At 44.3% G+C, this 26,565-nt stretch overlaps 1 protein-coding gene across 2 annotated transcripts in view; it reads right to left on the minus strand.

The window, feature by feature from the left end:
- Window positions 1–26,565, minus strand: part of BRINP1 (BMP/retinoic acid inducible neural specific 1) — an 84,635-nt gene that overhangs the window by 17,873 nt on the left and 40,197 nt on the right. The window contains exons 1-4 of one of the 2 annotated variants that reach the window (XM_068656933.1): window positions 19,361–19,514; window positions 9,067–9,257; window positions 3,749–3,918; window positions 2,338–2,443 (exon numbers count right to left, since the gene is read on the minus strand). In XM_068656933.1, the coding sequence (XP_068513034.1) occupies window positions 2,338–2,443; window positions 3,749–3,918; window positions 9,067–9,184 (394 nt within the window). In that variant the 5' untranslated portion in view covers window positions 9,185–9,257; window positions 19,361–19,514. Of the gene's footprint in view, window positions 1–2,337; window positions 2,444–3,748; window positions 3,919–9,066; window positions 9,258–19,360; window positions 19,515–26,565 lie in introns of those variants that run through there. The other variant, XM_068656932.1, reaches the window with a different exon arrangement.

Genomic DNA, 26,565 nt, shown 5'->3' on the forward strand with positions numbered 1-26,565 from the left:
TTTAATTCCCCAGAACTCCAGAACTTTTCAGAAGCTTGTGGGTTGTTGTTCTTTTTTTTTTTTTTTTACTCACATTTTCTAATTTCAGCCCAGGAATGTTTACCAGGAACCAGAAATCCCCATTTCCCACTGGTTGCTGTAGAGTTGTTAGCATCCCCCCCCCAGGCTCCGATTTACTCCTTGCCCAGGCAGCCCCAGCTGAGGAGGATGCAGATGAAGGGACAACTTTGTGCTGGTGTTGGGGATAGGAGGATATGCAGTCTCACCACTGAGACCCTGTCCCACAGCAGGATGCATCACTGCACAGCCCCCCCCATGCTTGAGGCAGGAAAACTTCCTCTAGGCAGTGCTAGGAAGAAGGGGAACCTGAGCTCTGTGACAAATAGACCATAATGCAGGGGTCTGATAGAGACGTACGTGCATGCTGGGCCCATAAGGATGCTGGTTTATGAATTAGTAATGCTGCTTTGTCCATGTAACCACAGGCATTGAACCTTGCACTTCCAGGTCAACCCCTTCGTCTCCAGGCTGGCTGACCTTTCTGAACCCTGCTTGCAAGCCTGGCTTGGCTTTGGGTCCAGCCACCACATCTCCTAAAGGGCAGGTCTTTGAAAACATGACTCTCAGGACTGGGCTGCAACAAGCAAGTTCAGAAATAGAAATTCTCCCTGTCATGAAGATGCTGCTCTTTTATTGAGCCGGCCTTGGAGCCAGAGTGACACGGAGGTAGTAACATGGATTTCTGTCAGCAGCTCATGCTTGGCTGCTAATCAGATCAGAGGAGACTTGGTCACGATCCATTACCCACAACCCTGTGACTAATTCCTAATGAGGCCTCTCAGAGCAGAAGAAGGATCCCGGGTAATTATCCCAAGAACCACACTCCAGATTAGAAAGAAAACACCCAGGTGTAGCTTTAAAGGTCACTTCGTTCTATTAGGAAGAGCTCTTACCTTCCTTCCTTATGTCACCATCTGCCTTGGATTGGATCTAGCCCCTTTCTGCTCTGGGTTATCCCATGGAAGTCCATGAAATCCCAGTCTGGTTGACCTATGAGGTCCTGCAGCAGCAGCCCTTTGTCTGCTGCCATCAGAAATCACAGCCTCATCCGTCTTACCTGCCTTCTCTTTTTCTAAAAAAAAAATCTCTTTTTTCCCCCACTTCCTCCCTCTCCTTTCCCCTCCCAGCTATCTTGCTTTTTCTCTTCCCTTTTAGGACCAGGTACTGAATAGAGATCTACTGATTTACTTACTTACCAGTTTGTCTGCTTATAAGTCAAGCAGTCTGTCTATTTAGCTCTTTACCTACTTATCTGATGTGTCATCCTTAGGATTTCATTACCAGCAGCCATCATCACAGTATATAAAAAGTCTCAAAATGCTTATTGTTAATTAGGTAAGTACCAGAATTCAGTAATTTAGACAATCACCGGAATAGTGAAAGTAACCTGCCTATTATTTTTAAAGGCAAATAATAAAAACAATAATAATATATCTGCAACATGACTCAGTAAATGAAACCCAGTTTCTGTGAAACCAAGATTAAAACGGCACTTGCCAAATTATACTCAAAGCGGAAGATGTAATGTAGCCTATTCATCTGAAAAATTAAAATTTGTGCAACTACAAGGATTCCAGAAATAAAACCATCTGGGCAAATGAGCAATTAAATCCCACATTTCCTTATTTTGTCAAAAACTTGGGAATAACCTTAGTAAATTACACGCCCAGTGAATTTTCTCCTTCTACTCAAGTTCACTTCTTGCTAACCAGCATGTATTTACTTATTAATTCAGTCATGACCTCTATCTGTTGACTTCTGGACTAGCTCCCCAGCTGGGACCGAAGCCATGGCTTCTAGCCTCCAAATAAAACCTCTGTGACTTTTCCCGAAGATTATGTTCATTAGAGAGTCCCAAAAGCTGATCTGCAAACTTCTTACGCAAATCAGCAATTTGGGAGGGACAAAGAGAGATGTGAGCAGTATGTCCCTTCAATATTAATGGAAAAGGTCACATTTATTTATATCGGTGAATGTATAATACACAGAAATCCACCATAATTCAGTGCAGGGGTAGGAGGGAGCCCAGATTCTTCACTTGAGTCCAGTCTTCAGCTCCTTGTGCCTTTAGCTCAGCCCTGTCGAGCCCTAACCCTGCTGTGCTGAGCTTCATGTGAAGCCACCAGAAGCCACTGGTCCTCCTTCACGGAACTTACAATGCAGATGACAATCCGAGCAAATAAGAGGCGAAAGGGTTAGAAAAAAGGCCACCCATCTCTCATCTCTTCCCCCCGCTCCATGCCCTCTGTTACCATCTGCCTCTATCCCGTGACCTACCTTGCAGGTGGAGTTTGCTCTCAGTGCTTTGCAGAAGGACAGAACTCACAGAGTCCAGATTGTCGTAGCTGTTACAGCCCAGGGGGCCAGTCCGAGTTTCTGTTACCTACGGAGGATGTAGAAAAGAGAGAGAGGAGTGTTCTCTTTGATTAAAGCATCATATCTTCCCTAGCCAAGTTCAGACCCATTGTCACCAGCTAATGCAACCCAAAATACATCTTACGTAATTGGGGAGAAATGCCCCACACTGGACAGACATGGCTAATGCTTGGTGCACTCACAAGCAGGGAAAAATACAGTGAATTGTGCCTGCTTTCTTTATGGTACAACACATTATTCTGGGCTTGGAAACGGGGTCCTACAGATTGATGTTTTTCATAGAGGATCTCCAATGGAGAGCACCAGAAGCCAGTGGAAGAATTATTCCCTGGCTTCTCTTACCAAGCAGCAAGCTGCAGAGATGGATTGCCAGCCTGCAATGGCACCTAGTGCTCCCACAGCATATGTGCACACCCTCCTCGTGCTAAGGATAGATGGAGGCACAGATGACCTGCAGCACTGCTGCTGTGGTTGTTGCTGTTGGTTTCCAACCATGGAGGAGAGCTGCCCTTCCTGAATGCACAAAGGGCGATTATCTGCTGTCACTGTTTCAATATCTCAATCCGATTTCCCATCCAGGAGGGAACAGACTCAGCCATGAGACACCACAGAACAATAACAAGAGCTGAAACCTTTCAGAAATGGCTAACAATGACGACTCCATCCACATCGCCTTCCCTGGAGTGAACTCTGCAACAATAAAATCCCTTCCCAGTATAGGATGATTGCTTTCAGAGAAGGCAGCCTTTGTCTGCAGAGCCATTTTCCCTATTTTGTATGCTCTGAGCAGCTCCCCCTCCTTCCTGCTCCAACCCCCAAGCTGTCTCTCAGTCCATTTCATTCCAGATGCCTCAGTAATGCCACACTCATTTTTTTCACCTTTTCTTGTAGTGAATTCACCTGAGAGATGTTTAGCTGACTTAGAGCTGCAAGAAGAAAATACTTCTGGGGCACATGAGGTTGCCCAGTTCACAGACCTGCCTTTCCCCTCCAATTTCCATTGCTGATCTGGGTCATTTGTTCCTTCTCTCCTTTCCAGAGGTCACTACCACACACAATGGTATTCTTTCACCTACCCTACAAAACCATCACAATGAATTCCCACATCTTTCTAGACATTACTGGCTCTGGGGAGATCAGTTCTTCTGCAAGGTCCCTACCAGAACAACTCACCCTAGGGAAATCAGTGTGGGAACAGAACAACTTGTCATCAAGAAAGATATTACACTGGACTGGCGAAGCCCTGTCCCAAGTTCCGACATTATTGGCATGGGAATATGATCCTCTCCCTTCCTGGAGCGAGACACGGTACCTTGATTGCTCCGGTAGAGATCTGGATCTCGTGGAGTCTCCTCATGGTGCCATCACGGTCTACGAAGTAGGAGGAAGCAAGCTGGTGCAAGGCTTCAACGCTCTGGGTGGCGTTTCCTGACTTCCTGTCGAGGCGACTTTTGTCCATGTACATGGTCAAGGCCTCCTCTCCTGCAGTGGGAAGAAAAGGAGTTGTCAGTAGGGCCCAGGAGGTTGCCGTGTAGGGTCACCTCAGTGGGAATGTATGATATTTTATTTTGCACTGAAAGAAAGAAAAATCTGACACTCAGATGAATCTACCCTTCCTCATCAGGACCAAGGAGCTAGAATATATGAGCCTCCTTCTCTATTCAACCAGTAAGGGTAGATCCAACACACCTGTAGAGCAGCTCCACTCAAGTCATCAGATGATGTTTTGGACATTTATTAGTCAGCACGGCTTCACCCCACCTGCTGGAAAGGATTCAGACCATTCAGCCCACTTGAAGAACGCTCTTCTCTGTGAGCAGTACATCTAGAACAGTGCACACCTGGCAGGAGCAGATGCCACTCTTATGCAAGTCTCCACCCTGATTTCTAGAAGGAATAAATGATGATTTAAGTTGCAATCAGGACATAGGTACAGAGGTGGGTACAGAAGACAAATGCTAGTTGTACCTCTTCAGCTTCCTGCAGCTATGCAAAAAGGCGAAGGGTGAGTGAAGGGGAGTAAATAAGAAAGTGAAGTTAAACCAAGTCCTCTCTCTGCCCTTTTTTTTTTTTTTTTCTAGTATCTCATTTAGTGAATCTAAGTGGGGACTGAAAAACACTGTGCAAAATAAGGAACAATAAGTGAATTTGAGCCAGTAAACAGAGTCTGAGAGTGAAGCAGTTGGGATCTGTTAGCAGCAGACATCCTGAATATTAGCAGAAACCGGAGTCTAACAAGAGATATATGAAAAGGACACAAAGCTTAGAAGTAATATTTACTTAAAAGTTCAATTTGTGCTATGTGATCTAGATTAAAATCTGGTTCATTCTTAACGTGAGGCTGGCATTAAAAGAGTAAAAATGGAGAACACCCTCCTGCATCCCTAATCCTTAACATGTGAAGCTCTGATTTTAATAAATGAAGAGAATAGACACCGAAGGTAGAAATATGCCTTTTCTACATAGCCTTCTTAATGAGAAAATGATTTGTTCTGATTTGATAGATGAGTACGTTGCCTCTGACAGTAATAGCATGGTCAAAAAAATGCATCACCAGTTTTTAGGCCAAGAATATTTTGCTCCTCAGCATTTTTGTATATTTTTTTTTTAGTGAACAAGCACTTACTTTTCTTAGAAATTCCAATTAGCTGAAGTAATTTGATTTGTCCAATTTTTTTTATTGCCTACATGAAAACAAAACCAGAAAAACAAAACAAAACAAAACAATAAAGCAAAACAACACAACAAAATCCCCACACAAGCCTGTAATTCCACCCCCCCTCCCCCCTTCCATTTCCTGGAAATATTCCAGCTTTTATCTAGAAGCCAAATGTCTGAAAACAAACTAAAAATATTCTGATTAAAAATCAAAATATTTGTATTTTATTTCAGCTTATTCAAGCAATTGGTACATTGAGGATTGTGCCTTTGGCTTTGAGATGAAAAACGGAAATTTTGGGTGCAAAGAAGATACCTTTCATCAAAAGAATTGATCAGTTGAAATCTTTTAATTGGCTTCATAGGAGCTAAGTGGAGAAGCTTGGCATGTAAAACTTTCTGTCTTTAATCTTTTGTAAGAAAAAACATATTATCCTCTGACCACAACCAAAGTTGTATCAGGAACACCATCATCATTATTACTTTACACACACACGCACACACACAAAAAAAAATCCCTGGAAAATGCCCAGCTCTGATTTCCTTTCTTACTTTCAACATTATTATGCACTGAGCAGCGGCGTACAGAGTCTTTGGCAAGGATCAAGGCTCTGTCACATCCACACACACAGCAGGAAGATGGTTCCTGTCCTGGAGGATTTAAAATCCAAGTATCTGACGAGACACAACAGGTGTATACAACAAACACCGGGAAAGCACGAGGTAATAAGACGGCAGTGATTAGTGTGAGAAGCAGCAGCTACAGCACACCAGATGCCTGGCTGCTGTCAATGCATTTCCAAGTTTCATTGCTGCGGTGAGCTTTCCGGGGGGATTTGAGGGAAGGTCAGGTTTTGTGAATTTTCATGAGGCGACTCGTTTGCCACTGAAAGTACAGCCTCGTGGGAGAGGTTTGGGGGAGCAGAGGTTGGATCGGTGTGAAAATGGTGTACTTTGAGCCCAAAGTGTTGTGTTGCTCAGGGAACAGAAGAATTTTGCTGAGTGGAGATGCAGCTGATGTAAATGGGGCCAAAATGCCTCCATTTCACAAGGCTGTGAACGAAGAGGGAAGGCCTGGAGTAATTTACCTGAGCTGCAGCTTAGAGGAACCTGTGGGATCCAGGTATCAGCAGTTCTGCAATTCTACCAGAAGTGGAAAAAACAGCTTTTTGGGGACAAAAATATCATGCCTCCTTCTAACAGCCAAGGCACAAAACTCAAGACCCTTTCAGTGCAGACTGTAGTGAGAGGAATTCTGGGGTCAGAGGTGTCTTGGACAGACAGCAACTGGGAAGCCTGGCTTGAATCACATCTGGTAGTGACACCAGTTTCAGATGAACAGGAGATCCACCATTAGCTTTGGGTCCCCAGACAACATGAAGCAGGCAATGAGCCACTGAGACAGCTCCCAGACATCAGACAGGAGAACCCTGGGCTCTGGGACAGTGGAGATCAAAGATTTCCCCACGAAAGCCATCACTTTTCCTCCCTGAGGTGTCTGGACCCCTTCAGTGGGAGGAAGAAAAGAGAGGAAAGTAAAGCCCAAGAGACTTGATGTTTTTCCTGAAGGACAAATGCTGTCCCTAGGAGGGAAGGGTGCTGAGCAGAGATAACATTGCTGGAAACCTATGCTGTGCACATGTGCGCAGCCCAGGAAAAGCACTCCATCCCCATGGAGAGTATGTGAGCAAGCAACCCTTAGATCAAGAGAGGTTAATAGACTTTTGCTGCATTATTAAGTCTTAATTTCTCATTTATTAAGCGGATGCTATGTTCAAAGTTGTCTTTCCTTCAGGGCTTTCCCTGCAAATTGGCTCTCAGCTCTGTGTGCTCCATCCCAGAGCATGGATGCCCTCAAAATGACCCCTCACCAGTCCCTTTGTCAGAATTAAACGGAACAGAGCTGGGTTTTTATTAGGCTCCGGGGGGACCCAGCTGCTCTGCAGGTTGAAAGGCGTCAGAAGTGTTCCTCATGTGGCCAGGTGTGAAAATAGCTGCTGTATTCAGCCTGGGCTGGTCTCAGCCATCACCCAGCCTCCTGGGGTCCCTGCAACAGATGGCATTTAAGAGCAAAAAAAATGGCCTCTGCATTTGTCACTCATTTGCAACCTAATAAGACGTCAGGCTAAATTACAAAGCACTGTAATCCAAAACAGGATGGCTGTAACTTTTTTTGAGGAGACCAGGGTTCTTGGGATTGCCAGGACATGTCTGGTTTTGTGTCCCAGAGGTCTTGTTTAGCCCGCAGATTGTGCTTTAGAGTGTGTCCTCCTTGCATAATGCATGCTCAGCCTCATCTGCATCTTCTGTAGGACTGCCATTGCCAAGATAAATCCTTCTTTTTTCCCCCCACCGTTGCTCACCGTGCTCTGGGCTGATCGAGCATTTAGCACTCCTCTCCAACACCAGTTCTCGTTACAAGCCTCTGCATATTTAAAATTGTTGTGTTGTAAAATCAGGAGAAGAAACAAGCCACTGTGAATAATTCAAAACCTCACCCAGGCAAAATTAAAAATATATTTCAACATCAAAGGTCTTTCTTATTTCAAATTTCCAGGGATGTGAAGAGGGAGGAGGAAAAAAAAGCATGTCAATGGAAAGAGAAGTGAAATCTAGTTTTTCCTTACTGGTTTCTTACTTGTCTGATTGGGGCTCCGTAATATGGTCCTGAAAACTATTTCCTCAATAAAGAAGAGTTTATATTTACAGCGAGTTCTCTAAGGCCTGATGCAGGCAGTCACTTGTACACTTCAGGGCACAGAGTCTTTCTCTCTTTCACACTTCTTCCTGATGGGGTGGCCAGTTCGAGTGGCTGGGCTGGAAGAGCAGCTCGAGGTTTTTTGAAGGACAGTTGCTGCCTGAGAGGTCATTTGGTTTCGATGGAATGCGCCAATTTACCTACCACCTCATTTGTGCATGAATCGTATGCACACATCTGATCTCATCTGCATCTCATCTGCGTGTCTGCAGAATGCTTTGGGAGCAGACAGATGGCCAGAAATTCCTCAAAGTTCACTACAAACTTCACAACGTGGCGAGGCTGGAGGTCGGATACACTGTAAGGAGCGACAGCAGCAAACTCTGTACTAAAACTAAGACCCTTTACCAGTGCAGCATCCTTCTTATGGATACACATTCTCAAAGGAAAGGCATTTAAATGTAGATCCCAAAGGAGTAAAGAATGGTAAAAATAATACAAGTGAAAAAAAAAAAAGCAGGAAAGTTGCTGATTTTCACCCCTCCTCTTTTCAATACTCACTACTTGAAATGTTTATGCAGAACCAAAGGCAGTGCTTGCACACGGGTTAATAGCCCTACAGTTCTTTGTCTTCTGCACCACTGACATATTCTGTCTGCACAGGCAAACCTCTCTGCACTCCTTCTCTATACACGTGCAATTTTACTCAGCTGTGTTGTTTTCAGTGGTTGGGCCCCTGTTACTGCTTGCACTCCTGCATTCAGCACAGACCTCCCTGTGCTGCACACATGCCTTGCTCAGCTCCTTGAGCTCCCCTTTCCCTGGAGCTCTTTAAAATTCCTCCACTTCCATCCAGAAAAGATGCTTTCCCCCTGCATTTGGTTTCATACTGAATAAAAGAGAGATCAACACACTCTATTGCTGAATTAAGGCCGGGATGAGGGAACAGCAGGCAGGCTCCCCAGGTAAAAGAAGCACGTTTATCTTGACGCACCCCGGTACACCCACACCGGTGTCAGAGGAGTACAGGTGCACACGTATCACAGATGCTGAACATGTACCCACTACACTGCGAATTCATTTGCTAAGACTATTCATACTCTGGAGACTTTCAAACATAATGAAGAGATGGGATGAGGCTGGGGAGCTGGAACCTGGCTCTGTGCTACCAGCCAGCCCCCACATGGCATGGCCAAAGGTCTGCAGGTGCTGCCTGGTGGCTTTTCCACCCCACCACCAACACCGGTGTGAAAGGGTCCAGATTGTGCACCTACCTCCCAGGGTGGCAGAGATGAGGATGTGGGTGCCGTACTTTTTGATGATGGTATCGATGAACTGCTGCGTGGTGGGTCTCCTGCCCAGGAGGCGGATGCTTCTCTGGAACTCAGGCATCAGGGGCAGTGGATTGTGGAGCAGGTCCCTCCGCTCGATGGCTGTGTTCCTCACCTTCCAACGGGCAAACTCCCTACACGACAAGACGGGAACACAAGAGGGGTGAGGCTCTCAGTCTGGAGGGGCAGGGAGAGCCTTCAAGGGCAGGGAAGGAGGATGGTGAAGGGGACGATCCTGCTGGACACCCCTGCATGGATACACACGTGAGGCTGCAAGGCTGGACAGAAAGGGAGGGGAAGGAGAAGAGAAGCAAGATGTTACCACACAGCCACAAGGCACTTTGAGCATTAGGGTCTGGGCTGCCAAGGAGGTGGCCTCAGAGTCTCCAGAGATGTCTGGCAGAGGGCTGCATTTCCCTACAAGGAAAGCAGTCTGGTTCTTTCACTCTCACATGTTTTTGGGTTTTACACCTCTCCCGAAAGCAGCAAATTCTGGTTTCCATCTACAAACAACCAGTCAATTAGTTATACTTGAGATGCAGACTGGTCCAATCATTGCTACATCCTTCTGTCGCACTGCTCGTAAGCCCTCCTGGTATTCAAAGCTACTGCTTTTGTAAAACAAGCTGAAGGAATAACACTTTGTGCCAACATCTTAATCTTTCACCTCCAGGAAGTCCAGCAAAAAATCAGCTTGAAAAACAATTTACTTGATAAACTATCGAAAAGGATTGATTCAAATATAAACAAAGAATAGGATGAAAATGGAGGTTTTGTCTCTACTCCTTTCAATATTTTTCTCTCTCTCTCTCTCTCTCTCTCTCTCTTTCTTTTTTTCTTTCACCAATAAAGTGATTTTCAAATCCCTTCTTTAAAACTGATAATAACCGGAAAAAAATAAAGTTAATGTTTGCAAAAGCAGCTCTTTATTAAAAGTATCCATTCTGAAACAACACAAAGGGTAATGTCTGGAGAAAAACTTGCCCACCTGCAAACTAAAAAACAGGCCTCTGAAATACATCACCAGCTGAGCATCTAAAAGATGAGAAATCTCTTAATGTCCTTTGAAAACTATTGAGCACAGCCTTCTTGAAAGGAAAAGATATTATTTATAACCACTCTTCTATGACACTTCTGCACTATCTTAACCCATCTCCCAGAAAATCAAGTCACAGACTTCTCTGTCCCTTTTCATTCACTTATTCCTTTTAAATAAGATTTAAGACAGAAATTTCATTTAAATAATAGCAATGACAATACCTGGCACTGACATGGCACTTTCTCTCAATATGTGTCAACCAGCAACAGCAATCCCACATTGCTGGTGGAGAACCTGACATGCAGGCACATTTGGAGATGCCATAAGTCAGCTGCAAAGCCAGGATCAGAAGGCAGAGATATTTGTTCCCAGGCTGACTCTACACCCAGTCCATTTTATGTGTGTTAGGTTATTTTATTTAATGCAATTATGCATGTATTTATTTTGATTGCATACCATCACAACACCCCAGGCTGCCTAACAGCAGTGCATTCATTAAAACAACAAAGTGGCAGCTTTTTCTTTCAAAACGTCTCCTTGCATCTGAGATAATGCCCCTTCTGTAGCTCCTAGGCTTTCCCAAGCCAAGGAAAAATCCCAAAGCAGAACACCCTGCTGATTGCATCCTAAAAGTCACCAATGTCAAAGCATAAAATCTGCAGAGCATAGGTCTTTCCCAGAAAAATCTTGAAAGAAAGAAGGAAGGAAGGAAGGAAGGAAGGAAGGAAGGAAGGAAGGAAGGAAGGAAGGAAGGAAGCACGCAAACCAGGATCTTAACTTCATGAGTGGAAAAAATAGACTGTTGGCTCCAAAGCTGTCTGTGGATAACAAGTACGTTAGCAACATCCATGAATTTACTGTATGAAGCTGTTGCCTCTGCAGTCCCAAAATAGTGTAAAAATCCATTACTTAGTATCTCTGGGAGAGATATGTTTGGGGGACCCACAATAGCTTTTGATGATAGGTAGAACCTTAAAAGTGAAGAAAAATAGCTTATCTCTGACACTCCAGAGACAGGTTGCTGTCATCATTCATGATCCCAAACCTGGCTCTAGAAGAAAATTCCCTTTGCATGAAGAAGGAATGGTCCCTTCATGACAGAGCAGTTACACTGCACGGGAAGATGCAAATTTGGATGCTAAAAGACAGGCAAGGTCTTATAATAAATTGAAATTTGTACCATAAAGATCATAAGTGTAGGAAAAATGCTGTCTGTGCTTCTTCTCCAAAGGGACAATTTTTAGTTCCCATAAAATCAAGCACACTTCTACTTTCAGATTGCTGCTTCCTGGAAGTGTTATCAATAAAGTTAGGGGAGATAAACCCTCTAGAGCCAGCATGTTTTCAGAAAAAGCCATGGGAATGCTTCATGTTACCAGACAGAGAATAGAAGACTTTGCTTTTGTCACTGTCAAAATATCTATTCCAGAGCAAAAACAGTGCAGCTGAAACATGCAGCTGTTCTAGGAGGGCTTTATTGATATATCAACACCCAAACCCAAGGAATGTCTCCAGAGGGTGGAGGCAGGCAGGGCAAAGAGTTACAGTCAGGGCCCTGTAGTGGAAAGCAGTGGCAGTATGGCTGGGAGAAGACTGAAGGACAAAATGACAATTTGGTAAATAAATTTTTCAAGGGAAAAATAAGTTGTGGTATTTTTTATTTTACTTTAATTAGTTAATTAAATTATTTATTTATTTTTATATCAGGTCCAAAATAATCTCTTGCCACCACTACCAAGAGGCAAAAGAAGGAGTTTAAAAGAATTCATTGTCCTATCTTCAACCTTGCTTGCTACCAAGGAACAATTTCAGTCCCTGTTCATGTAGCAGAAAACTCCTTAGCAGCATCCACAGCTAACACATCATACTGAAGGAGAGTTTTTTCCATTGGGTTCTTTTGCATACAGTCCCTCCCCAGAGCTTTCTGCTCCTAGGGCATTTCATCGAGGTGAAAGCCCAGTTCTATTATCCTCCCCAAATGTCTAGATGTGTGGCTTTCAGAGCTGATGAGAAAAGCTGAGCAAATATGTTATGATGAATAATTTATGCAACTAACTTAGATATTTATCTTCTGCTCATAGAATATCTATGAGCCAGTTGCAATTCCCTCTAATTTATGCATTATTTGAATTTACTTAGTGACATTCTTCAAGCTGATTTTTATTTTTTTTGTAGGTTATAGCATCGTATTTGGAGTATTTGGCTGTTTTCTCTGCTTGTGTATTGCTGCTTGGTTGGGACTGGTCAAACAGATGATATAGCATTATTTAGCTTCCTCATTAATGACCACAAGTACCTGACCATGCTTTAAAGTTGGCTTGTTCGGTACCAGGATATTTTATATTCAAAGCAACCCTCTGAATACCAGCAATCTTCAGTGCAAGCTATAGAGTTCTGTGTTGTAGGATGCACCCGAGGACAAGATTATGGTACAATTTTGGAAAACAGACTTGACATTAATGAATATGACCAGTGAAATAGCTTAGAATTATTGAAGTGGCTAAAAAATAAGAAATAAAAAGAGTTTTGCAGGAAATTGTACACCTCCAGCCTTAGGGGATGAACCAACCTGTAACTCCTGAAATCTGTGAAAAAAACACCTTCAAGAACAGGTTTTCTTATTAACTTTCAATGTCAGACTTAATTGCATTTTCTGCAGAAGCAGCTGTTATTGGACAAAACAGAATCCATGGCACCAGGCTAGGTAAGCACACTCTCGCCTTCTTGTCACCACTGGATCCTTGAATCCAGGAATCCTTGGAGAATCCATCCAGGCCTCGGATTTATGGATGATGTGTACAAAGGGGCACTATAATTTTTCCTCCCAGAAACCATTCTAAGATGCCATCTCACTGATCATTGCTTCTCAGAAGCCTCAGCGTCACCACTGTCTTAATGCCACTGCCTGGCAAGCACAGGTGAGGCCTCCCCAGGTCTCAAGGCACTTTATAAAAGAGAAAATAAATAAATAAATAAATGAATCCTCTTGTTTGCTGGTTTTCTAGGTGAAGGAGTCACAAAGAGCTGACCAGGATTATGATGGCACCTCCCGATACAGTTGGGATTAATACAGAGCCTTGTGACCCTCGGGGGAAATCCCTGGCATGCACCTGAACTTCTGCTGGGGTGGTGGGGGGTGGAAAGCTTTTACAGGCTTCACAGAGGAGATAAACCTCTTAACAAGAAGGAGGAAGAATCTCTATCCCTGATGCAGAGACGGGATAAGGAGAAACTATGACCTAACGTCTGAGTAGTGGAGGAGAGGCACTTGTTTATGCTCTAATGTCTCGCCAGCGTAGACAGACCATGCTAATGGGGAGCGTACACAGGAAAATGCCTGCCAGGTCAGCAAGGGGAGTCTGCTCTCTAATATCTGGTGAAAGCACTGAAGAGTCTGCTCTTTTAATGGCTGCAAGGGGTAGGAAGTGTCTTGCTGCTAATGCCTAAAGGAGAGGAGAGGAAATAGAGGGATGAAGTACATGCAGTAGCTTCAGGGAGACAAATATGCATATTTCAGTCCTTCCTCCTTGTCACACGTTTTACTTGTATATGGCTATGTCTGAGAAAATATTTGCCCCTTCAGAGTTTGCGTTAATGAGCTAGCCATCAAGGCCATGCATGTCAGACAGAGGGAGTCACTAAGGATGCCTCCACACTCATTAGCACTATGACCCCTCCAGGGAAACAACACAAAAAAAGGGGAAAAATGTTGAAGAGAGAAGAAAAGTCAAAAGCCTGGAATGGGTACATCATACAGACCCATGCAGCAGCAGCAAGGCTAGGAGAATCCAAGGGCATGAGCATCTTTACCCTGGGAGAGAAGTCTGAAAGAGAGAGGCCGTCGGAGCAAATTAAATTCCCCATCTTCAAACAGCGAAGGCGACCAAAGGATGTAAGTGAAGAAACAAGTTCAGTACAGACCTCAGGGATCGTTGCTTCAAACCAAAATGAAATTAAATGTATTAAACAATGAATGAGACAGAGTCTGTTTGGGAAAAGAAAAAAAAATGAAAAAGAAAGAAAAATACAGAGCAGAAAGACACTGAACAAAGTCTATAACTATCGCACTAAGTAGAACATCCCAACCCCTCCTTGCTCCGGGGATGCTGCCTGTGTTAAGAGCAGGGCTGACAGGGCAGTTAGTGCATCCCACGCAGTTAGTGCATCCCACTCAGTGCACACTCAGCAGACTGGCCCAGCCCCACCACTCTGTGGGAAGTGGGCAAGGAGAAGGCCCCAGCCCCTTTCTTCTCCTCGGTTCTCCATCCTTTTTATAGATCACAGCTCAAAAGCCATCAGCTGCTCCCATAGGTGATGAGCAGACAAAGCCTTTCCAAACAGGGCAGCACTCTTGTCAGTAATAGCAAGGTATAAACATTACTTCATGTCCTCTGCCTGCCCTATTGCACACGTTATTGACTTGGTGATGTCTGTAGGATGCCAGGCCAGAGACAGAGAGCTCCTAGAGACTTCTTGTTCTCTTGGGTTTTGGTATATGTCTGCCTAGACATGTGTCTGTCCCTTGTTTTAATCCAAGCACCTCCAGTCATTAAGACTAACATTTTGGGGTGCCCCTACGTTGAAGAGAAGTATTATTAGTTGTTAGCATAAGTGTGAACTAGAATACAGACAGGTTTGAGACCTTGCCAAGATAACACATAAGCTTTTTGTTAGCATCAGGAACTGAGCCCAAAGTCCTCTGGAATCATCCTGGATGCTCCAACAACAAAGCTGGGAATTTTGTTTGTTTGCTTTGATTTGTTTTTCCTTTTCTCAGTCTAATTGTCCCAGTCAGGGGCTGCACAAAGTAGTAGTTATCTTCAGTGCTCAGGGTGACAGCTCTTCCAGGTTGCTGTGAGCCCTTGACTCTGCAAACAATGCCATGGGGACAGGATGTGAGCACGACCACAGCACTATAATGCTTATCTTTTACTGCCAGATCTGGCTTAATGTGAGTCTGTACTGGCTATCTGTGGTCATGGTGGGCTTGGTGATGTTTTATTTCCAGTCTGTGCCCTCAAAATGCCAGACAGCCCCAGGCTGAGCACTGCAATATTCTTTGAGCAGTTTTCTCTGCAGCCTGGCCCCTTCTCTATCTAGGCCAGCATGAAGAAGTCAGCCTTCAAAGCTGAGCTTTTCAAAGGACCACAAGAATTAGTTTCCTGTGAGGGTTTGGCACTCATCCCCCCTAATCTATTTAAGAAAAGTCCACTCCATAGATTCAAACTAGTTCCAAATTAGACAGAGGATGAAGCTCTGCCATAAAAAGAGAGAGAGAAATAAAAATCTAATTCTAGAGAAGCATGAAAAAGAAATCACTTAAGCTGAAAATCTGACAGCATTTTGCATAACAACCAGGCAAACAGACAGGCTAAGATATGACAGCTGGCAGGTAAATAAGATAAATAAATTGACTATTGATTTATCGATTAATGCTGTGCTTTCCATACCAGTTTTATTCCTTTAGGATCAATCACCTGGATACAACCAAACCCAAGGGAAAGACTGTCACTGTCTGGGTCACTCAAAATAATCATATAGGAGAAATAAAATAATGTTTTTCAGATACTAACACCTTCACTGATCTCCTCAGGACAGTGGAAGAATCTTCTGCTGCTTTTTCCTTGGTGTATATTTTGGCCATATGTTTAGTCTTGGATAAGGTGTCTGAAACCTCAACAACTCCCCCTGTTTTAGGTGATCATTTCAGCCTGTTATATTTTCCTGTTACAGATTTGCCTTTTGTCTCTCTGATATTAAAAATAAATAAATAAATAAAAAATAAGAACATTCCAGGGCTGAATGATACGAAGTTTGCAAGAAACAATAAGAAAGAAAATGACTTCAAAGTTAAGTGGATTTCATGTGACCTTGAAAGTATCTGGGTAAACAGATTGTTCCAGCACTGAATTAAAAACCAATCAGACAAACATGACTCTGAGTCCTGTGTTCTCTGTTAGGATGTGACTATACTTGGGTCTCTTAGGAGGCAGCAAGTAATTGTTGGGTGCTGGCAAGATTGATTTGTTTAAAAGAAGATGAAACTGGAATAAATGTATTACTAGAGAGTCAAAGCAGTGTTTCAGCATAGGTAAATACAAGTTAAAAGATGGGACATTAAATTTAGTCATAATTAATTTTGCTCACTATTAAATTTTGCTGTATCCAAGATGTGGCTGTGATTCCTAGCTCTGACTTAATACCCAAATGTAGCTACCACTGTAATCAGAGAATCACAAACAAACAATAGAATAGGTCACTGCCCCTTCTGCTGAATGAGGTTGCTTCCAAATTAGATGTTTCTGCACCCTCAGCTAACACATTGTAACCCCTAAATGTCTTCAGCACAGAGTAAACTCACCAGTTACCGTCATCTGTTATCTATTGATCACTCCCATATTTCACCTGACTCAGCTGGTTCAATTCCCTCTCATCACACCCACCAGGTTCCAGCACAAACTGCCTGTGGGGTGTTTATCCCGGTCAACTTTCCCCACAATATCCTTTGTGCAGGTTTTGTTGCAAGCAGCACACACCTCGGGCATTAGAGATGCCCTTTCCAACACCAGCCTGCTTAAGCCTTCTCCACCCTGGAGACTCACTTGTAAGTAGTTCCCATTACTGTTAACACCATTTCAGCTGTTTTCAGCATTGGGCTGACGGCGCTTCTTTTGAGCCACTACAATTTACGTAGCTGTTGATACTGACTGCTAGAAGCCAGAGTGACATCTTCACAAGAGCTTCCAGCGTTGTTAGCACGGCTGCAGCTTAACAAACATTAGCAACAATAGGAAGTGTTCTGTTCTGTTGCTGTTTTCCTCCTAAAAACTTGCCTAAACCAGACATGGTTTATTAAGCTACTGAGGAAGCTACTCTAATAGGCTGCCAGGTCCTGTGCTCCAAGCACTGAAACGGACAGTGTAGAGACACCCATTCCTTCACTGTGAATTATGATAAAAATCTCAAGAAATGCAGCCAGAGCAATTCTCCAGTAAAATATCAGAGGTAGCCTAGAGAAACTTGTCTACAAAACAGGCATTTTGAGTTCTACGGTTATGACTACAACAACACTGATAATATTTTTTTCATAGCATATTCTCCTGGATTTATGTTTCTCTGGTATGACCCAGAATTCAGGAGAAAGCAGATCCTGGGAAGTCAAGAAGCTGTCACAAACATGCTGTCAAAGACCAGTAGTTTGAAGCAGCAGATGGAAACATCTGAGTCATTGATGGCATTTTGTATGGTCTTGAGGAAAGCTGGGATAATAAGTACAATTTTAGCTTTTCCACACTTCCCTTCTTATTTTTGTGTGTTCCTTTGCTCAACACATCATTCAGTCAGACACAACAGGTTGGAAGGAAGCTAAGACATAGGATGGTGAGAGACTTAACTAAGTCTGTACAGCAGCATGTAACAGAAACAGGAATAGACCCCAAATTGTTCTTTCATGTAAGAAAATAATAATAACAATTAATAGATAATTCTTCATGTTGAAGGACTCTAGTAGGTCAGAGGACTGAACTCTTCATGAAGTCCTGGCTAATACTTGGAAGTATTTAGATCTATTACTTATAGAAAACAAGTTTCAGATGGACGCCAGGCAGACAGATTCTAGTTTATAGAGCAGATAGTTTATCCCCCAGGGGAATACAGGTCTACATCATGCCATGGACAGCACTCTCTACCCCTTTTAGCCTCTCATCAAGCCAGGGATGCCCTGCCCCAAAATTCACCATTTAGACTAGGTCACCATTGCCTGCCAATGTTCTTAGGAACGTAGCAGTATGAATCAAAGGCTGTAGCAAGTACATAGTCTGGAGGAATTCAATTCATTAAATTGCTCTTGCTTCGTTTCCTGAAGACATTGGTGTTTGGACTACTGGAGCTTTTTTCCCTAATTTTAGCTATAGCAAGCTGGTAATCTTGACACCACAGCCCCAAGCTTTGTTCTTTACTTGTCCTGGTTCATAGTAAACTCAGATGAAAAAAGAGTGATATATGTGTACTTGAACTTTAATTTCTCACATAACAGGCTTGGGTACCCGACTACTGCACTACTGGCTACTTAAGTACAACATTTGTCAGCACTGGGAAAGCAAATATCAGAAATTTAGCGTTGATTGCCCTTTTCCTCAAAAAGCACAATTTTTTCCCCAACGCAGCGTGCAACCATGTTTCAAAATTTGAGCTGTTGTTAGAAAATGGAGCCATCACCCCCCTCCGGTCAGTTGTGCTGACTTTCTTGGCAAAGGTTCAAATACAGGAGGAAAAAAAATGCTGTTTCAATACCAAGCCCCTCCTGCCTCCTACACCCAGCTGTGCCCCCGCGGTCATCCTGGCAGAGCCATCTGGGCACCACGACCGTGCCCGTGGGCTAAGCAAGAGCAGTACCCATGCAGGCGGTGATGGCAAAGCCATCCCCTCTTGCCCACCCCCTCAGCCCTGAGTCATCCTCAGCTGATGATGGCACTGCCAACCATGTGCTGTGGGTGCTGGTGGGCGACTTGGATGGTTAAAGACAGCCAGCTGGTGAAGCCACCTGCTTACATCAGGGACCCTGTGATGCAGGATGATTGAGGGGTTTTGTCCAGGTCAAGTGAAGTGAAGAAGCTCCATATACCTTTCTCTTTTGGGGAATATCCTTGGGTATCCTTGAGTCTCCTTGGGCTGTGTGTAGAGAGCTTGTAGGGAAATCATGACTTGCAGAGATGCAATAGGGTGGAGGGACCGCTCACTGCCTGCACTCAAAGTCATACCCAGATCCAGCACATGGTCACCAGTCAGAATAACTCAGGAGATGTGAGCAGCCAATGGCTGGCATAGAATCACAAACTCATGGAATCATTAAAGTTGGAAAAGACCTCCAAGATTATCTTGTCCAGCCATCCCCAAACACCACCATCACCCACTAAACCCTGTCCCTTAGCACCACGTCCAACCTTTTCTTAAGCACCCCAGTACAGTGACTCCACCACCTCCCTGGGAAACCCGTTCCAATGCCTGACCACTCTTTCTGAGCATCCCTCATCACCCCTGCCATTGCAAGGCATCTTGCAGAAAGCACTTGTGAGTATGAGGGGTATGAGTACAAGTGAATAAAATCTGTTCTGTCATTGTAAAATAGAACCACCTTCCTCTCCCTCATTGATCCTTAATGCTTTACTGCAATAGTACATTAATAGTATTTCCTCTTACTTGGCTTAGGAGAAAATAGTGGTTCCTCCTCACAGTTCTTCAGGACACCCATTTCTGGTCCTTCACCCCAAGCTCTGCAGCTCAATATCCCTTTGGTTTCCAAGCTGTGCTGTTACACCCAGGCTGATTGCCAAGGCTTCCAGTTTTAACAGTGATATCCAGCAAGGCAGGATATATACAGTGGCTATATGCAGAAACTATCCCTTCTCAGCATAGAATTCAGGTGGTAACTGGGCCTGAAATTACTAGCAAAGGGCATAAGGTGAGAGGTAAACGGCTGAAAAATTAGGCTGCAGAGAACAGCTGCAGCAAAATTCAAACCATCCATAGTCAAAGATGTTTGTGTTTTGTTCAAGATTACAAAAAGAAAAAAAAAAAAAAAAAAAAAAAAAAAAATCCAGTTTGTCCCAAAAAGCCTGTGACATTTCAGAATTACAGTAAAATTGAAGAAATTTTCTCTAGGAAAAAGGTGACCCATTTCCTCAGACTACATCCCTCTTTAGCAAAAATATTGAGCACAAGCAGTGAGAAAGCCTTGAACATTCCCTGGTTGCTCCAAAATCTCATTTCAACAAAAATCAGTTTTGATGTATTTAATTTTCATTCCTAGTCATGCCATTTCAAACTCAGACATGTTTTGATGGAGGAAATAAAAAGACCACAATAAAATAAAAATTCACAAACTCTTGAAGAAAGGCAATCGCAATCTTTTTGCATGCTGCAAAGTGGCCTGCAATAAAAAGACAACTGTGCCTTTTGTGCAACATTTCATAAAAGAAAAGCTTTATTTTTTTGTCATGTTCTATCCAGGGAACAGGAAGGAGTGAATGCAAATACCTTTGTTTTCTGGGATCTCTTTGTGATGCTCTGAAGAACTTGGTTATTCAGGCATGTGCTTAGCAATTTCCCAATCTCCAGTTGTGTTTTCTTTACCTGTTACCTATGACTTTGATACATGGATCTTAAAGCATTTTAAACAAACGTGTCACCGTAGACAGAGAAACCAAGAGAGGGAAAGCTTTTCCAAGGAAGAGATCTAGCATGCACCACAATCATGAACAAAATTACCCCAGATCTGGAGCCAGACTAAGCATTTCCCCAGCAAGAACTAAAGTAGATAGGGGGGTTGTGGTCAAACTTGTGTCCATTTTGCTGGTGCCATGAACCAGTAGTCCCCTACAGGGCCCTTTCTACCTGCTCAGCTCACTTCAGCAGTTTGCTTCTTGCATCGGACTCCACAGGGCTGAGGGCAGTGGTAGCAACACAGAAATGCAGAACAGAAGCAGGGCAGGGAGTAAATGTCTTTAGAAAACACCACTGCACATAGATTCCTAAATCCCAGCCCTTTGGGGAGGACTCAAGAGCTATGTACAAGCAGCGGAAATGTATGATGTCCTGCCAAGAGGAAGGTGTTGGACTTATTTATAGTAACGGTGAGGGATCAAATGCGCACCCGTGACATTCATCTTCTGCATGGTAACAGGACTCCGACAGTTACGAAATTAATCTAATGAAATGCAAACCACTTCCTTTGGGAAGGTTGTGTTGATTGCCGGCTCTGTTGTGTTCAAATCAGCAAAGAAGAACGTGCAGGACGGTCTGGGAAAGGAGGCTGTAGATCTCTAAGGCCTCTAGCTAATCCATACCACTTCGAGTTGTGGCTGTCTCAATTCCTCTCTTTTTACGACTCTATCATAGCCATAAGATACAGGAGGCTGGTTTAGTGTAAAAAGGAGCACCAGAGTGTTTCCTTAGCCAACTGAGCCTCAGGCATCCCCAAAATAGCTAAAAGAGGTTGTTCCACCCATTCTGTAGGCATAAAAACTGTGGGGATGGAGGGAGTTCATTGGAAGGGCAGGAATGCAAACTGCTGGCTGCCCTGCAACACGCACCGAGCTGTGTAAGTGCCTACCTGCACGAATCACTTAATTCGGCTGCAAAGTTGCACGCATGCTAAGGTCCAGATGTGAAATTCAGGTCCTGGGGAGCAAAGGAACAAAATTTCCTTGGCTTCAGTGCAGCCAGCAGCCAGCCCTGCATGCAAAAGCAGTCTGAAGGTCCAGCAGGGCTCTGCACCAAAAGCAGAGCTGCTCTGCGGCATCTGAATTTGGGATCTGGGGTTTGGGGTTTGGGGTAAGGCAGCCATTCAAGTTATATAAGGAGGAAACAGAAGTCAGCTGTGTGGGGAGTTTCCTGTAAATGTTCTGTTTTGTTTTGTTCAGGTTAGTAGGGAGTGAAATAGAGGGTAAAGGGGTTGTTCTTCAGTGTAGCCTCTTATGCTTCAGGTTTTCATTTTGGCTTGGCAGGTCTTTGCTTTGTGTCTTCAGCATGGCTCAGGGATCCTTTGCTGAGTCTGGGTGGGAGTTTCCATGAGGTCAGTTTTTTCTTTCTTTCCCACACCTTTCACTTTCATGGCAGACTTTCTTGGCAAAGCTAACATCAGGATCTCTCTGAGACAAGGCACTGGAAGCCAAGTCTGGGAAGATCAGATGCTGCAGGAAAGCTAAGGAGAAAACCTCTTCTCTTGACTACTTCAGGGGGTAAGGACCGAGTGAAGAGAAAGCAGCAGCTCCTAGCCTGCCTGTTAGCTAAAGCCATACCTGCGGCTGAATAAGGGATTCTGTGCTATCACACCCCTGAGCCTCTGCTCAGAAATAACGAACCCAGGATTCTGAGGCATATGTATATATTTACCTACTGAACACAACAACAATATCTGCAATGCTTTCTAGTTGGCTTCTGGGTTTTGAGACTTAAAGACTCCTCTTTTCTGGCTTTTCTTTTCAATCCTAAAAGACAGCTTATTCTTTTTTTTTTTTTTTTTTTTTTTTTTTTTTTTAAATGGAAGCAATGGAAGCTGTGAGTTACAAAATTATGTGACTCAAACCTGGAATGCTCAAAGAAGGGGGGGGGGGGGGGGGGGAGAAGCTGATAGGAATCCCCTCCTCCCCCCTCCAGTATTACAAATAATGGAATAAAGAAAATAAAATCTGTGGGATCTGGCAGGGAACAGGTCCCAGTGTTTCCTGCTGTCAGCTGGAAACATCCCAACGCCTGAGCAAGTGCCAGGAAGATGGGGGATAGGTCAAACACCATCTCCTTGCCATGGGCTTGGGTTAAACTTCAACTCGCTCAGGGCAGCGGCTGTCACAAGCCTTTTTGGAGGGAGAGAGGCATCCTAAATCTGCCTCCAGTGGGAGGAAGCAGATAAAGGGCCCTGAGCAAGAGCATCACCCAGAGGCCTCCACGCTAAGTGCGTGTTTATCTCGCCCAAACGTTGGCTCTGCAGCAGACCTGTTTGTGCTGTTACTCAGCAAGCCCAGCTGCTGGCGCATTTACTGATCTCCAGATAGAAGGAGCAGAAGTATCTTTTTTCCAACCATGATACCAGGTTGGAAACATCCACTGAGTCCCAGCAGGAGATGTACTGGGTACACCACCTCTCGGACCTCATCCCTACCTGCCCAGATCCTTGCCCCACTTATCCCGATGCCTGGCGGGGCAGGTGGAGGCTGTATTTAGAGCTCCAATCTTCCTGGGCAATGAACCATTATAAACTGTGCGCTCATCAGCAGCACCGAGTTTCTCTGACTGATTGTTTTCTGATGCTGTTTGGCATTTTATCCCAGCTGCATAGAAAACTTATTACAAAACCATGTTTGTGTTACTTAGCTGATATCTGTGGCTCACTGCAGCAGCAGGGCGCAGCGTGATGGAGGGGCACGGCTGATGAAGACCCACCAAGGTGACAGGGGCCAAGCTGCAGGCCAGGCGCGGTGTTTGTGGAGATGAAAGCAGGAGCCCCTTGAGCAGCCCCAGGTTATCCTAAGGGTAGTTTAGCTGTTGTGAATTTGACTAGATCCACAGGCCACAAATAAATGTTCTAAATGCAGATCAGTTTTATATTAGATGACTACAAGAGTCCCTGCTGCCATTAAAAATCAGTTAGTTTTTCCCCTGCACAGCCCCAGGCTAGAGCCTGCCATCCACTCACACCTGTATCAAGTCCGATAGCCTGTGGTAGAACTAAAGAGAATTATTATTTAGGTTTTTCTACACTACTCAGGCTCTGGGAGCAGCTAAAGGCTGGGGGATGCAGTCTACAAAGAGACCGTCCATACAGTCCCAGAGATTTAGAATGGGAATTCTTCAAACTGCAAAATGTTGTGCCCTGCAGAGCAGGAGGTAGGATGCTGGGACCTCGGAGGGTCCTTTTTGTCCTGTGTTTCTCAGGTTCTGATAGCAGGATGCTGAAGTGCCCCTGTCCTTCCACATGAGGCAGAAAAATGATGTTCTGCGAGATGGCAGCAGAGGAGACACTCTGGGAAGGTATGCCACAGAAACGGAGGCAACCATTTTCCAGTCAGCCTTCTGTCTTCCTCCTGCCTTCATCTCCTGAAGGCCCCCAGCAATGCACAGAGCGGTGTGCCCAGGATCTGGCTGGCGGCACTCAGTTTCCCTTGGGGACTGGTGTTTTGTCAGCTGCTTGGCACAAACACTCTCGAAAGAGCAAAAGTTCCCAAGTGAAAAACTCAAGTACGAAAAGAGCGAAAGCACCAGCCTTGCAGAAACCACTAGACGTGCTCCGTTGGAAAGGGGGACATGTTGCAACCTCCTCCTCTCCCGAATTGTTTCTGGTCCCTAAATCCTGCATTTCAGGAGGGGGCTCCTCCACTTCCCCCATCCTTGGGCACAGGCAGAGCTGCCGGCTTCTCCCACCTCCTCTCAGTCCCCGTCTCAGCGCAGGCGATCCCCCCTCGCTCACACCTCGGCGATGTGCTGGTGTGAGAGGCCTGACGTCAGTGGGGCTGGCCATCTGGAGCAGCCTCCGTGCATCTCCCTGCCTCATTTACTCTTAGTTCCCTTTCAGTCCCAGCTGAGATAATTTCTCTTTTCTCTCCTCCCTTGCCTGTGACTCTCTTATTTTCTTATTCATTTTCTCTCTGCTTCTATTTATGATTTATTCTCTGTAACTGTCCTATTTAATGCTGCAGAAGGGTTGGGGACATGGTTTCTGTGGAAGACGTTGTAGAAAACAGTAGGGTCCTTTCATTAACTGATCACAGTGGGGCTGACAAAACACTTTCTGGCATTGTGAGAGATGGAAATCGCACTACAGCATCGTGGATTTTTACTTTGCTGCCCCGAAGTTGGGAGCACAGTATGAGAAGGCCGTGATTCCTTGGAGAAACTGCAGGGAGATGCTTAGGAGCACTTCTGGGCAAAACAAGCAGCCTTCAGGTTCAGACTGGGGGCTTCTCTCCTTGTGGTGAGCTTTGGACATCACCTTACTCCAAAAAGATGAAATGTCCTCTCCAGAAGGAGAAGCGTGGGACATTGCACATGCCATCTCTGTCTGCCCAGATGGTCTTCATCCAGGGTAGAGCATGTTTTGAGGAGCTCATGGGCCCCACCGCCTCACCACTTCTAGAAACCCCAGGATCTGCGGGAGTCAGACGGCTCCCAGCAAAACACGATGAGTCTGTGAGGCTTCTTCCTACACCGGGACTTTTTATCATGCGAACGCCACGCTGCAGCTGGTTCTAGGAAGGCCTCTGCCCACACACTAAATAAATTCTGGTGCGGTGCACTGCTTCTCTATGGAAACCGTACCCTGCATTTCTCTCTATAGGATTTTTCTCATTTCAGGCTCCATAATAAATTAACGAGAAGATGTTTTCTTCACACCAACTATAGGAGAGACTCTTTTCTGTACTCGATTAATCTTTAGTGATCTATATTAAATATTTATCTGAAGAAACGAGGCCTGTATTGCTGCAACATTTTCTATTATGAGACTTTTTCATATCAAAAGATATTTTCCTGGTGCTGACTCGTATATACACAGTCAGAATTTCCGATGGAAGGGCACCCTTTTTTTTTTTTTTCTTTCTCTCCCAGTGACCTTTTCCCTTCATAACAAGCTGCTGATATGTTAGAATTTACTGGGTTATAAACATTTTTTATCGAGTAGGAGGAAGCTGGGTGATTTGGCATCAGCTTCCCTAATAAAACCCAAGGGAGAGGCTGTGATGTTTGACACCAATAAAGGCATGGAAGAAGCTGCAGTCCTCTGGGATGCCGGTCACGAATGCCAAGAGGAGCCACTGAGTGTCGGTCACGTAGCTCCACTCTGCTGAGGCACTGCTGGAAGGGGGCCAGCTCACTGGCATGGGTGAGGGAGCTGGGAGGGACCTGGTAAAGGGCTCCTCTGTTCCTTCCCAGCAGCACAAAAACTGTGTGATCTGGCACAGGGAGCAAGGCATGGGGATTCCTAAACCCTCTTTTCCTGCAGCTGGGAGGTGGGAAAACACTAAAGAGTGGAGATATCTAAGAAGAAATGAGGATCTTGGTGTTGGGTTCAAGCAGTGGTCCTACAAGAATGTGGAGAACCCAGATCAAGTTTTGATCTTGAATTAGTGGCTGAATTTTTCATCCCCAAGACAGACCCGGCCTTGGCTACAGATAAAACAGAATTATAATTTTTCATATTGATGTAGTGTCAAAAGGAAACCCAGCCACGAGACTCTGCTTGTGGTGCCAGGTGCTCAACGGTAATGCAACAAAAAGATGCTCCGGGTTCTCCAAGAGCTCACAACCTAATTTGTCTCTGCCTCCCAGGGGAGCCATGATTTAAACTGGTCAATAACTAACTCATTCCACAAAAGCCTGAATAAATCATCTGATGACTAGATATACACACATTATAAATGTTTAGCTCTGATAATATATGACTGAGCTGCTATTTTGACAAATAGCTAGTGAATAATATATTTGATGAACTGCATAATATTTTACTAATGATTAATTTATTCATTTGAAACAAACAAACAAAACCCAGTCTTTTCCTCTGCTATCAAAGAGAACCCTAAGTAATGGCTGCAAAGAGCTTTGAGATCGCTGGATGATCTGTGTCTGCTATTACACCCTTTATCATCATGTATTTCTATTTTTATTTTTTTTTATTACCAGGGATAATAAATCCATAGCTTATGTTATGGACGGCCTCGTTTAAGGTAGTGACATCCTGGTCAGAAGCTCCTGATTTTATAATTCCCAATAAAATCTACAGGAATTTGGCACTTAGACAGTTAAGTGCCATAAAAAAAGTGTTTAAATGCCTTTCAAAGTCTGGGCCAAGCTTCTCTGAGACTTCATCTGATTCTTCTGTCTGGGGATAGATGTGCTGTGGTGGGGCACAGCTT

This window comes from Anas acuta, chromosome 20, assembly GCF_963932015.1.
Source record: "Anas acuta chromosome 20, bAnaAcu1.1, whole genome shotgun sequence".
Classification (NCBI taxonomy): domain Eukaryota; kingdom Metazoa; phylum Chordata; class Aves; order Anseriformes; family Anatidae; genus Anas; species Anas acuta.